Source organism: Moschus berezovskii, chromosome 2 (assembly GCF_049115385.1).
Source record: "Moschus berezovskii isolate FMDL1 chromosome 2, NW_MosBer_1.0, whole genome shotgun sequence".
Classification (NCBI taxonomy): domain Eukaryota; kingdom Metazoa; phylum Chordata; class Mammalia; order Artiodactyla; family Moschidae; genus Moschus; species Moschus berezovskii.
In genome coordinates this window covers 52,264,140-52,278,556 of record NC_142461.1, presented here as the reverse complement: position 1 = coordinate 52,278,556, position 14,417 = coordinate 52,264,140, and the positions used below count along the sequence as shown (strand labels likewise).

At 39.3% G+C, this 14,417-nt stretch overlaps 1 protein-coding gene across 1 annotated transcript in view; it reads right to left on the bottom strand.

Annotated features, from left to right (window-relative positions):
• Positions 1-14,417, bottom strand: part of DNAH7 (dynein axonemal heavy chain 7) — a 301,053-nt gene that overhangs the window by 123,863 nt on the left and 162,773 nt on the right. Inside the window, exons 37-41 of the mRNA XM_055397140.2 lie at positions 12,360-12,515; positions 11,455-11,623; positions 7,224-7,350; positions 5,786-6,005; positions 1,364-2,236 (exon numbers count right to left, since the gene is read on the bottom strand). Coding sequence (XP_055253115.2) covers positions 1,364-2,236; positions 5,786-6,005; positions 7,224-7,350; positions 11,455-11,623; positions 12,360-12,515 — 1,545 coding nt within the window. The remainder of the gene's footprint in view (positions 1-1,363; positions 2,237-5,785; positions 6,006-7,223; positions 7,351-11,454; positions 11,624-12,359; positions 12,516-14,417) is intronic.

The following is a 14,417-nucleotide window of genomic DNA, read 5'->3' as shown; positions in this document are numbered from 1 at the left end:
AACAGTGTCCTATCTGTCCACCTTGCTTATGCGCTCTATGGAGTTGTCAGAGTGATCTCACCAAATGCAGATTATTAATAGCTAATTTCATACTCTCAATTTACAATTGTTTGAAGACTTCCCAACATATTCAAAACAAAATCCAAAGCTAATCTGTAAATCTCTACTTGATCTGGTCCTTTTCACCTTTCCAACCCAACTCTATGATTTTCCCCTCAGGTACTATGCCCTTGTCACCCTGAGTTTTTTCCACCCTATTCATTCTTCCTGTGAAGCTCCTTGTCTTCACTAATTTATTGTCTCTGACCAGATCCTCTCAGTACTGGCACTTTTTGTCCTTTATATTTCCTCCTAAAGGTCACTGATTCAGAAAACCTTTTACTCCATTTATGCTACCCTGTATGATGGAATTATTTTTCACTAATTTGCAAGTATGTAAGTAAACTCAAGAAAAGCAGAAGCCTAGTCTATTTCATTTTCTGACTCATCTCCAGCTTTAGAATAAAATCTGCTACAAAGCAAGGGTTCAATAAGTATGTTTTTTCATGAAATCTTAGCAGAATTTGGAGGGACAAAGGGGCTATGTAAATTCCCCAAGGTCAAAAATTCCCATGTGTTAGATCTCACTCACAGGATCTCTGCCACAGCTCACAAACTTCCTACCCTGTGCCCTTGTATGTTCTGTACTTCTGACACTGAAATTTATTAGAAAAAGTGGTCACTGGGAGTTTCTTCCTTTTGACTTTCTGCCAGGTTTTCTAATGGAAAGAGACTAGAGGGTGGGAGAAGAGACAGGTAGAGGCATTTCTATCCCTCTTGCTTTCTAGCAGAAACTGAACTCTAGGTTTGGGGTTCCTGATCCCGTCAGACTTTCCTACTTCCACAGCTTCAAGCTCCGGTAACACGTTTTCCTCCCTATGCCCCTTTCAATCCAGCTGTAGTAACATCTTCTTGCTACGCTCTACCATTTCCTGCCCCACCATCCCTCTCAAATTCCTTTAATCCTGCCTACACCTTCATGAACAGTTCCATCATTCAACTTTCCTCAGTGAGACCTTCCCAGGTATTCTCTCTTCCCTGTCAGGAACCTGACAGACATACAACTTTGAACCTGACAGACATACAACTTTATCCTAAAACTTTCTACAATAAGTTGATGTCAATGACTGAATATACTAGTAATAAAAGGTTTTTCTGTTATAGTGATTTTTGAATTTTAATTTCATAAAATATATTATTATTGATCAGAAAATTCTGCTGAGCCAAAATTGGGGGTGGGTGGGGGTGGACTCTAAAATAAGTCATGCTGATGATGGAGAATCAATATTTTCTAGAAGTCTATCTAAAATTTACATGACAATACCTGAAACCAGTCAATGGTACAGCAGTTTACTAGAGCAGGGAACTTTCTAAGACGAATCCGAAATGCATCTCCAATGGGACTCATGGCAAGGACAACATGCAATTGGTTGCGGCAGCGGTCAATAAACATGTTGAAAAGAGCTATGGGGCTTCCGTCTGTTTGTTTGGTTTTATCCCGTTGGCGATCTAACTGACGCATCTTATCACATATCTCCTGTTTCTCATCCAATGCAAAGAGATTTGGAACCTCCCCAGCATTTAGCAGATTGTTGACATCTTCTAGAAATGACTCCTTTTTAATCTGAGTATCTGTAAACAGGAAAACACCCTGCATCTCCCCTTCAGCACATTTTCTTAAGATCACTTTTAAATCTTCATGCCACTCAGAGTTACCATAGCCCTTGGCAATTTCAACCTGGAAAACTGAAGAATCAGCCATGTGGGCAGCTAATCTGGTGACAGACTGCCTTCCACTCCCTCCAACACCAACCAGAAGAGCATGGCTGCGAGGCTGTTTCAGGATCCTGGAAATTCTGCTGATGTGCTCGATGGCAAATCGGAACAAGACAAGGTTCATTGTTTTTTTGCTCATATTGTTGTATTCTTCTAGGTGAGCTTCTGCTATCACCCGGAGAGCATCCACATCTGCAATTTCTCTGTAGTTAGTATCCTCTCTCTTGGGATCATGGAAATCACAGAACATTAAGCTGCGTAAATCATCTTCTTCCACTATTCCATCATTATTAAAATCCAAACTTTGAAAAAGCTCATGAAAATTTTCTTCCATATATGTTATTAAGATTTCTTGAATGTAGCTGATAAGCCAACTTCTGTCTGCATTATCCAGAAGGCGATCATAATATACTCGGAGGACCTGTAAAATAATTAAAAAGCAGCTTTAAGACTCTATTTTCCTAAAGTGCTATTTCTGTGCTAATCTGAAGTAATATAAAAAGTACTCTCAATAAATTTCCATGAGTTTTATTAAAAACACTGGCGTGCTGTGATTCATGGGGTCGCAAAGAGTCAGACATGACTGAGCGACTGAACTGAACTGAACTGAAACAAGGAATGGCATAATATTTATTTTAAATATTAAATTTGATAATATATTTGGAATAAAACATAGTTACATTGTTACCAATAAATGAAGGTAAATTAGGGAGACTGCAGTAGACTATAGAGGTGTTAAGTGCACTAAGGACTAGAGAAGGGGTAAAAAGACTAGAGAAGGGATGTGACTGCCTTTGCTGGTCATACAGATATAGGTAACAAAACTGGGTCCCAGTGTCCAGAGTTTTGCAACTCCCTTGCAGTGACTGTTTCCTTTTCCCGGCCAGGTAATATTTTGAATTTATTGGCAAATCTATAGATATTACTATCTTTATAAAAGCATATTTTAGAGAAAACGTAAGAATGTCTTAGATGGAGGGAACTTTGTTTTGGACATGTTAATTATTTTTGTTGTAAGTAACTGCAGATGCAATGTACTAAAATAGATCTCCACTTACATGCATATGTTGAGAGACTGCAAAAATAGTTAATCAAGTTTGCTACATAACTATTAATATTTCCTCAAAGTGGTATGAATATCTCTATAGCTCAGTCAGTAAAGAATCCATCTGCAATGCAGGAGACCTGGGTTCAATTCCTGGGTCAGGAAGATCCCCTGGAAAAGGGACAGGCTACCCACTCCAGTATTCTTGGGCTTCCCTTGGGGCTCAGCTGGTAAAGAATCCCCCTGCAATATGGGAGACCTGGGTTCGATCCCTGGGTTGGGAAGATCCCCTGGAGAAGGGAAAGGCTACCCACTCCAGTATTCTGGCCTGGAGAATTCCACGGACTATACAGTCCATAGGGTTGCAAATAGTAAGACACAACTGAGCGACTTTTACTTTCACTTTACAGTCTGTTTTGGACAGAATTGTTTCCCCTGTGCCCACAACTGTACATTGAAACCTTATCCCTTAATGTGACTGTATTTGGAGAGAGGTCCATTAAGAAGGTTCCGTTCCGTTCCCTTCCGTCGCTCAGTCGTGTCCGACTCTTTGCGACCCCATGGACTGAGCCTACCAAGCTTCTCTGTCCATGGGATTCTCCAGGCAAGAATACTGGAGTGGGTTACCGTTTCCTTCTCCAGGGGATCTTCCCGACCCAGGGATCGAACCCGGGTCTCCCGCATTGGAGGCAGACGCTTTAACCTCTGAGCCACCAGTTTAAAAAGGTCATGTGGGTGGGGCCCTAATCCTACAGGATTGGTGTTCTTGTAGGAAAAGGAAGGGACACCAGAGCCCTCATTCTCTCATGGCAGGAACACAGAAGAAAGACCTTGTGAGGACACTGTGAGAAGGAAAAACCCTCTGTGAGCCAGAAGAGAGCCTTCACCAGAAATCCACATAGACAGCACCTTCATTTTGTACTTTTGGCCTCCAGAGGTATGAGAAAATAAAATTCTGTTGTTTAAGATACTCAGTCTGTGGTATTTTTATTATGACAACACTAGCAGACTAATACTCATATGATACAAGCAACACATATTTCTGTCAGCAAAATTTCTAATGTTAATCCCGTCTGCATCAGCTTCTTCATCTTATAAAATAGAAGTGGTAATACTTGCCTTACAAATCTCATAGATGCACGGCAAAAATGAAATGACAACAGGTATGAAAACACTACAGAACTGAGAAGTAATTATTACAAACTGCCTTGGAATCAGCCTAATTATGTTTAAGAATAATGATTTTAGTATTTTCACTGCTGTCAAGTTGACATGCTAGTGTCATCCCTTTTCATAACACCAGTGGCTACATAAATGAAATGATTGAAGCTTCCCACTTACTCTGACCAAATAGTCCAAAAGCTATTTCTCTCCTGGACAACTGGGTTTCCCAAAATATGACAATAGTTACTTCCACAGATTGAGACACTGAAGCCCTCTTTCTTTTAATGAGGAAAGGAAACTAAAATAAGCCAACCACACATATTGGGCATCAGTGTTTAAGCATGAATCAAGTATAATATTATCTAACTGCAATTAAGCAAGAACCCAAAACAGTGTCTCTCAAAGACTGTCAACACACCTGCATCTAGGGCCCCATTCTGTACCTCATGACTTAAAAATTTTGAGGATGATGACTGGGAAGATTCTTTTCCTTTTTTAAAATTTCTGTACCATAAGGTACAAAAATCTTCAGTGTATACCTCCAGGAATATTCACACATTTATACACCCACATAACTGCCACCAAGATCAAGATATAGAACATTCTCAATACCTTAGCAGACTCTCTCACTCTCACTTCTATGGATAGCTGCCCTCCTCCCTCCCCCACAGGGAACTTTTATTCTGTTGCCATCCCTTATGTTTTTAAAAGTTTCCATTACAAATCTAAACCTTTGCAGGGAAGAATTTATCCTGTATTTGTGCTTTGAACTTATTTATCTTAAAGTCTTGATTACAAATTCTTTTAATTATGTATAATTTACATATCATAAAATTCACTTTTAGAGCATATAATTCAACAGCTTTTAGAATATTCACAATGTTGTGCAATCATTACCACCATCTAATTCTAGATCTTTTTCAACACCCCCCCAAAGAAACCCTATACCCATTAGCAGTCACTCCTTACTATTCCTACTCCATGTCCCCACAGCCTCTGGCAACCATTAATCTACTTTCTATCACTATGCATTTGCTTATTCCAGACATTTCATAGAAATGGAAAAATACTATATTGTATTTGGCCTTTTGTGTCTCACTTCTTTCACTTAGTGTAATGTTTCCTAGGTTCATTCATGTTGTAACATTTGCTTACTCTGGACATATCATATAAATGGAAAAATATTGTATGTGGCCTTTTGTGTCTTGCTTCTTTCACTTAGTGTAATATTTTCTAGGTTTATTCATGTTGTAACATACATCAGTATTTCTTTTTAGGGCTGAAAAGGGCTCCATTGTGTCATGAATACACACACACACACACACACACACACACACACACACACAGAGCCCACATTCGTTTGTCTGTTCATCAGCCAATGTATATTTGAATTGCTTCCACTTTTTGGCTATTATGAATAAGTCTGCTAACACTCATGAACTAACAAAAAAAAAAGTATTTCCATCTCAAAATTATTTGAAGTCAAACTGAAAGGATTAAAGTCACTTAAAGGAGACTTAAAATGATAGCTCCTTTGTCTATAAATCAATAGACAGTCCTGAAAATCAGACATAAAGCATCTTAAGTGTCATAGAATATGTTAATGTGAAGTATTTTTAAAAATTATCTTGACCATTGACCTTCATAATGCCAAACAGTGGAATGCATTTCAACAATTGCTGGATATTTCTTTACCCAGTTTTTGGCATGGTAAAATCTTTGTTTCTTGCATAATCATGTTTTAGTAGCACAGAGATTTACCTCATGAACCCAAAGACGTTTAATCACTTCTTTGGTCTCTGCTGTTTCTGGTCTTGACAAACATACACCCTGAATGACACGGGAGAAATCTCGGAGGTTGAACAGGTAGTGAGATTTAGCTGGAGTAGGCAAGAGATTCTTCATTGCTTCTTTATACAGAGTCATTGTACCATTTACAATTTGTGTTGTCAAATCTAGAAAGTCATCTGGAAATTTATAACTTAAAAAATTTTTAAGTGAAAAGAAAGAAAATGTTAGCAAACATAGAATTATGATACAAGTGATATTTAGTACAACTAACATGATTTTTTCTTATATTAAATCAATTGATTTAGTTTATAAAATTACCATTTCTTATTATAATAATAATATAATTTTTACTTCTTTTAAAGCTACTTTCCATTCATTATTTTATGTTCAAAGGAACTCCATGAGTAAGCGGGACCAGTTTAATGAGCTTAAAACTGCTTAAATAAATAGGCAGAAGAGCCAGCCTAGGAACCCATATTAATGTAACTCAAACCCAGGATCCACTAGATGATGCTTGCTAATCGCTTTCACTACCTGGCATTCTTAGCCGCATATAGATAGGATCCTTGAAGAACACTGGTGAAATGGGTATTTTCAGAGAAAGGGAAGGGAGAAAAAAAAATCAGAAAAAATGTAAGGAAATGGGAAAAAGAAAAAAGAGAGTTAAAACAAAGTGAAATGGTGAACCAGGATTTCTTTTAAAGGGCAAAGGAATGATTACGGTAGAAAGAACCTGGGGAGAGAATATCCATTTGAAAAAATTGGCTTCATTTCACTTCTGGCTTGATGAGCAGTCAGCTTTCCCCTCCATCACCATTGCATAAGACAAGGAATGACAATTTCCTGAGAATGATGTCCACATCAGGGAGCCAAGACTTGTACTGCTCAGGGCCACTTGGCTCCCTACCTCCAAGAATCTTGTGGAGAAGTGCTGAGTGTCCAGATCTAGGGAGCAACATTTTCTCAGGGCACAGCCTCCAAGGCTACACTCAAACCTGGACATGGACACCCCTGGGGAACTCAAGAGTTTTACTAGAGGGTGTCAAAGTCACAGGATAAACCTGGAAATGTTTCCAGCATTAACTGAACTACATGGCAAAAATTCAAAATATTGATCGTTCCAACATGGACATATTATACAACGGGATGTAAAATGTGTATGAATTTTTAGGTTAAAATCTAAGACTTCAGATAAATAAAGGAAAAAGAGAAAGATCGTGCAGGTTTTTTGTGTTCTGTTCCCATTCCTGGAGATGGGAGCAAAAGAGGGAAGCAACTGCTGCCTGTTACCTTCTTCCTTGTCTAGAGGTGCTTTTGTAGAAGTTTGAGAAGCACTACTTATACTGACACGTTTCCCAAAGATTTTATACCCACTAATGAAAAAACAAATACAGTTTCAATTACTTACCAGGTTTTTAAATGCCAGGTTAAGATTCTAGAAAATATTGTAAACATAGATTTATCACTAAACTCATTGATTGTTATAATATTGAAATGCCGCATGTATCGAGGAGTTACTGGATTTCGACCACCACCTAAATATCAAAAAGGACAATCCTTAACAATGCTACTCGTATATAGCATTTTCTCGACACTTTATAGCATAAAACAGCATGAAAGATGGGCAAATTTATGGCAAACAGAGAGAAGTAATCAATTATTTGGATAACCTTGACCTTAAAACAGTTTTTTCCTCAACCTCAAAGTGTTTTTTTCTAGTTGAAAATGATCTGTATAAGTTCAATCAGATACAATCTTGGTCAGGTCTATTTACCAAAGGAAATCCAACCAGACAGAAAGACCCAGTGTCCACCTTCATGATTCATACACAGCCCAAAGCAGTAAACTGTCAAACATTCTCATTATAATACAATATTAGGACAATACTATATAATATATGCAGAGTACATCATGAGGAATGCTGGGGGCTGGAAGAAGCACAAGCTGGAATCAAGATTGCCAGGAGAAATATCAGTAACCTCAGATATGCAGATGACACCAGTATATGGCAGAAAGTGAAGAGGAACTAAATAGCCTCTAGATGAAAGTGAAAGAGGAGAGTGAAAAAGTTGGCTTGAAGCTCAACATTCAGAAAACTAAGATCATGGCATCTGGTCCCATCACTTCATGGGAAATAGATGGAAAAACAGTGGAAACAGTGTCTGACTTTATTTTTTTGGGCTCCAAAATCACTGCAGATGCTGATTGCAGCCATGAAATTAAAAGACGCTTACTCCTTGGAAGGAAAGCTATGACCAACCTAGATAATATATTAAAAAGCAGAGACATTACTTTGCCAACCAAGGTCCGTCTAGTCAAGGCAATGGTTTTTCCCGTGGTCATGTATGGATGTGAGAGTTGGACTGTGAAGAAAGCTGATCGTCAAAGAATTGATGCTTTTGAACTGTGGTGTTGGAGAAGACTCTCGAGAGGCCCTTGGACTTCAAGGAGATCCAACCAGTTCATTCTAAAGGAGATCAGTCCTGGGTGTTCATTGGAAGGACTGATGCTAAAGCTGAAACTCCAATTCTTTGGCCACCTCATGGGAAGACTTGACTCACTGGAAAAGACTCTGATGTTGGGAGGGATTGGGGGCAGGAGGAGAAGGGGACGACAGAGAATGAGATGGCTGGATGGCATCAGCGACTCGATGGACATGCGTTTGAGTGAACTCCGGGAGTTGGTGATGGACAGGGAGACCTGGCGTGCTGTGATTCATGGGGTCGCAAAGAGTCAGACACGACTGAGCGACTGAACTGAATTGAACTAATTTTAATATAATATTGTACGCAATGTTAATATAATCCTGATGGTTCTGATTGACCACGCTTTAAGGTTCTTTTCACATGGCTGAAATTCAGCATGACCTTGACATATATTCTTCCCTCACATCTTGAAATAAATTTCTCTAAGACTAGTCTTTGTGGTTCACATGGCCATTTCACTGGCTGCTCTTGATTTTAAAAATTGGAGGAATATCTCATTTTCACAAAATAATGATTATGATTTCGAATATGAAATTTTAAAATCAGATTTAGAATTTAACACCATTTTATAAAATTGGTTTATACTATCATCCTTACATGTATCAATAAAATGCACTGTCTCTTTAAAGGGATTCTACCATGAAATATCCAGTAAAGAGTGGTTTTAAAAATGCATAATATCTTTAATATATATTTGCTTAAAAACCTATAGGTTCAGGTTTTATGTTTGTTTTATATCAAGTAAGTCTGTACTTTGCTTTTATCACTGCATTATACTGTGCTGATTCTAAAAACATAAACAACATGTGAAAGCATATAACTAGTGGTCTACAGTGATAGACTCACTGGAAAAGACTCTGATGCTGGGAAAGGTTGGGGGCGGGAGGAGAAGGGGACGACCGAGAATGAGATGGCTGGATGGCATCACCGACTCTGTGGACATGAGTTTGAGTGCACTCCGGGAGTTGGTGATGGACAGGGAGGCCTGGCATGCTGTGATTCATGGGGTCGCGGAGAGTCGGACACGACTGAGCGACTGAACTGACTGACTGACTGACTGACAGTGATAGATCAAAACAGTTAGGTATTGCTATGTATTTAGAAGCTCATAATAAACACTGACACTGTTTCCACTGTTTCAGTGTCAGTGTTTATTATGAGCTTCTAAATACATAGCAATACCTAACTGTTTTGATCTATCACTGTAGACTACAGTGGAAACAGTGTCAGACTTTATTTTTTGAGGCTCCAAAATCACTGCAGATGCTGATTGCAGCCATGAAATTAAAAGACGCTTACTCCTTGGAAGGAAAGTTATGACCAACCTAGATAATATATTAAAAAGCAGAGACATTACTTTGCCAACCAAGGTCCGTCTAGTCAAGGCAATGGTTTTTCCCGTGGTCATGTATGGATGTGAGAGTTGGACTGTGAAGAAAGCTGATTGCCGAAGAATTGATGCTTTTGAACTGTGGTGCTGGAGAAGACTCTTGAGAGTCCCTTGGACTTCAAGGAGATCCAACCAGTCCATTCTAAAGGAGATCAGTCCTGGGTGTTCATTGGAAGGACTGATGCTAAAGCTGAAACTCCAATACTTTGGCCACCTTATGCAACGAGTTGACTCCCTGGAAAAGACTCTGATGCTAGGAAAGGTTGGGGGCGGGAGGAGAAGGGGACGACAGAGAATGAGATGGCTGGATGGCATCATCGACTCTGTGGACATGAGTTTGAGTGAATTCCGGGAGTTGGTGATAGACAGGGAGGCCTGGCGTGCTGTGATTCATGGGGTCGCAGAGAGTCGGACACGACTGAGCAACTGAACTGAACTGAACTGAATAAACACTGATTTACCTGGGCAAGCTTAAGGAGATGGAGAAAGGGCTACAGAAAGAAAGGTGTAAGATCATATACCCAGCTGTGTCTTCAACCTTTCCTCCCAGGTAACAGTCAGAAATGGTGGTCTTTTCTTAGAAAATGAGGTCCAAGAGGAAAAGATATCTCATGGATTCAGTCTGCTTCCCTGTCCAGTCCCGGAAGAGGCAGGGAAAGTAGACACTTACTACAAATGACTGCTGGGGGATGGGAAAAGGCAAAGCAGAACTGAAGTCTGGGACCCAGGAGTAATAGAATTAGAAAAAAAAGAAGGGGGAATAGCATTCAAAGTGGCCCCAAGAGGGTGCTGAGAGCAATTACTGACTCAGAGCAAACTGTCTGCAATACAGGTCAGATAAAGGTCAAGGGTTCAGAAGCAAATAGTGGAGAAATTCCCTAAGACATGGCACATTGAAAAAAAGGCATTTATTAAAAATATAGAACAACAACTTGAGTTCAGGAAAAGAACAGCTAAAGATGGCTGGTTAGTTAAATCAAGCTATTTCTGATATTCTAGAATAAAAGAAATCTTTTTCCTACATAGAGATCTCTGAGTTCATAAACTTCCCTTGAAAAGTATAAAGAATATCTAAGAATTCATTCTTTTCATCATTTCCTACTTAAGCTCCTTCATCAGTCTGTCTAAATTCAGAGACTTACTAAAATGGGAAGTGACTGGGATAGGGGAAAGCAGGGATGTTTCATACAGCTGAAACTTTAAGGAATGAAACAGGAAAATGAGCTTCTGCAGGGGAATCTGGGTTCTCAGGGGATCTGAGACCTTAGAATGCAGGAAGAGGAAATGGGGAGCAAACATGGAAGAGAATATGGAAGAAAAAGGATTTGGGAGAGCAGTATGATTTGGGGAGAATCACCCCAAATGGATTCTCTGATGGCTTAGCAGGTAAAGAATCTGCCTGCAATGCAGGAGACATGAGTTCGATCCCTGGGTCAGGAAGATCCCCTGGAGAAAGAAAAGACAACCCACTTTAGTATTCTTCTCTGAATAACTCGATGGACACAGGAGCCTGGCAGGCTACAATCCAGTGGATTGCACAGTCGGACACAATTGAGTGACTAAACATAGCACACAGCACAGACCACAAAGAAGGCAACCCACTGTGCAGTGTTGATCATTGTGGTCACTCTGTTAGGTCACAACAAACAAAGAGACATAGAAAATACATACACAAAACACTGTAACTCAGGTTGTCTGACAGGATTTCTCCTTCTCCTGCTCTTTATATATAGCCAGAGTGATCACAAACTCAGAAAACATACCTGGAGGTCCCATAGCACACATAATTTGAATGTCCACTAGTTTAATCATAGAACAGTCTTTTAGGTCATACCAATTCCAGTGATCTAACCACTGTCTAAGTAACTCGATGGGAGGCTGGGCCCCATACACCTCTCGAGCAGGCATATTGACGTCATCTACAAAGACAACCTGAGAATGAAAGGCAAAAAGGTATAGAAAACATTAGCATCTTAATATAGTGTCCAATGGTGCAAACAATGCTCAGGCAAAGAATAAGATTGCCTTTTTGTGAAGTACGTAAGTGAGAAGTGATGATTTCTTTGCACATCAGGACTATCTCTTAGCATCCATCTTACCAAGGAACAGGGAGACAGTCTTATTACTTACCTTTATAGTTAACAGTTTAGAACTTACTAATCCTCTCATATAACTTGTTTCTCAATATGCCTTCTCTTTTTTCCTTGTACAACTTCAATACATTAAAATAAATTAGAAAGATGTGACCTTCAAATGATTATAAATTCTGAATGATAAGAGCGAGGCTGAGAAGGGTATTCTTGGCAGAGGAACACAGAAAAGTCAATTGATAGCTTGGTTATTTAAAGGCCTAGAGAGCAAGCAGCAAAGACTCTGCTGAGTGAAAATGTTAATGAGAGAATTAGGAAGGTAGATAATTTCCCAGGTGAATATTCTACTTTGAATTCAAAAGGCAACTGCTTGTTTTTAATGTCAAGTTGCCAAATGCACATACAATATAAAAACACTTTTAAGAAGACTTCTTAACCAACATTTGTGATACATTAATAAAAACTGTACTACAAAAAGATGTCCAATCCTAGTATATCTGGTTTCCTTGTTCTGAATCTAAAAATACCAGGAATAGCGACAGTGCTGTAATATATATATAGAAACAGAGAGTAATTACCATTTTCTTGCCCAAAGGAGGACCAAAAACTCCCTTTCTTCTTTTGTCCAGTTTTGACATGATAATATTTTGAGTTTGAGCTGCTGTAGTTTGTGCTGAGAAGTTAATCAGCAGAGGCTTGTAGATATCTTTATTGAGTTGATTTAAAAGAAAATTCTGTATAATAACAAGAAATAATAAGATGAGCCATATTTGCCATTATGTTTTGACACTTGAAAATAACCACTAAGCATCATTGTTAACGTACTCAAATTTAATCTTCAAGTGTCATAATGTGAAAAGAGATGGAATCAATAGACATAACAGTTACAAAGTCAATGGAATGTCTCTGTCTGTCCAGGCCCTGGGCACATGGCTTCTCTTATTTCCAAAAACACCATGCAGAGTACGCACTCCTGCTGTTGCTGCTGCTGCTGCTAAGTCGCTTCAGTCGTGTGCGACTCTGTGTGACCCCATAGATGGCAGCCCACCAGGCTCCCCAGTCCCTGGGATTCTCCAGGCAAGAACACTGGAGTGGGTTGCTGTTTCCTTCTCCAATGCATGAAAGTGAAAAGTGAAAGTGAAGTAACTCAGTCGTGTCCAACTCTAACAATCCCATGGACTGCAGCCTACCAGGCTCCTCCGTCCATGGGATTTTCCAGGCAAGAGTACTAGAGTGGGTTGCCAGTTTCTTCTCCAGTACACACTCCTACTCACCTTAAAATCATAGGGACTCAGAGGTTAAGAAACTTGGCTTAAGGTCTCAGAAATGAGACAAGAATTTAGACTGCCACTTGTCTCTCTGCCAATCAATGTTTTCTGTAATACAGCTTATTATCTTTCTACAAGTTATCTGACTATAAGTTAGGAAGCTTACATAATATAATTTGTACTTTCAAAATGGAATTTACTGGAAGGCAGGTACAATCACAATGATTCTTAACCAATATGTTGTGTTCTACAAATCATCTTGTAGAAGAATAATGAAACAGGAACGTATTTACAGTACATTAAGAAGAAAAAAAGCAGATTACAAAATAATATGCGAAGTATGGTTCCAATGTTGTGAAAAGTAATTTTTTTTTTTTGGCCTGGGCAGTTTATTAGCTGGAGTGCCATTTGATGGGAGTACAAATGACAGAAGGCTTTATTTTTCCCCACCCACCTCCTTGAATCATGTCTTCATTTCCTAATTCTTGATAGTATCTTAGATAAATCCTTTAGTTTTCTGTACACTTATTTTTTTTTTAAATTCAGTCCAACTCAACACCTTGATTTAAAATCTCAGTCTAAACTTCTTCCCTCCCCACTCTTGGATATTCCCTGATACATACAGCATTTAGTACAATAAAAGCAACATTTCAATCTGTTGGGGAAGAAATTATTCAACAAATAATACCAGAAAAATTATTTGACTATATAACCCAAAGTGGGGATGGTATTAAACATAGAATCAATAAAGAACTATAAACAAGTACTACCACAATTGGGGAAATGAGAATTGACTGGGAACCTGCATTGGGGGAGGGGCACTAACAGGTCCTCCCCTCTCCCCACCTGCCTCCTCTAACTTCTTCCTTTCTCACAGTTGGGTAGTGAGCACAGCTGGAGGGAGAAGGCTAAAGTCCTATTCACTGGGGTCATTTTGATTCCTCCTGATTAAGGCTATCTTGCCTGCTCTCATGGCAGCTTCCAAATGTTTGCTCTCTGAGAAGAACAGATGGGTAGGTTCCTTAGATACTCCAGAGGAACATTCACATTGCACAGTTTGCTGACAGAAGAGGAGTAGTGGCATTCCCTCCCTGCTGTGGGCAGTTATATGGAATGGAGTCCCAGGAATGATCAGGTTCACTTATATTTCACGTTGTCCAGCTGACCCGGGAGAAACTTGCCATGCCAAAGGCTGGAGGTGCTATTCACTCTAAGTTCCAGCCAGCCTTCTGCTTTCAGAAATCTGAAACTAGAGGCAAGAACTGGTCTCTGATTAGTACGACCCCTTAAACACAAGAGAACTCAGGTTTCATAAAGCTATTGAGATTTGGGGCATATCTTTTATAACAGCTAACATTTTCTTAACAC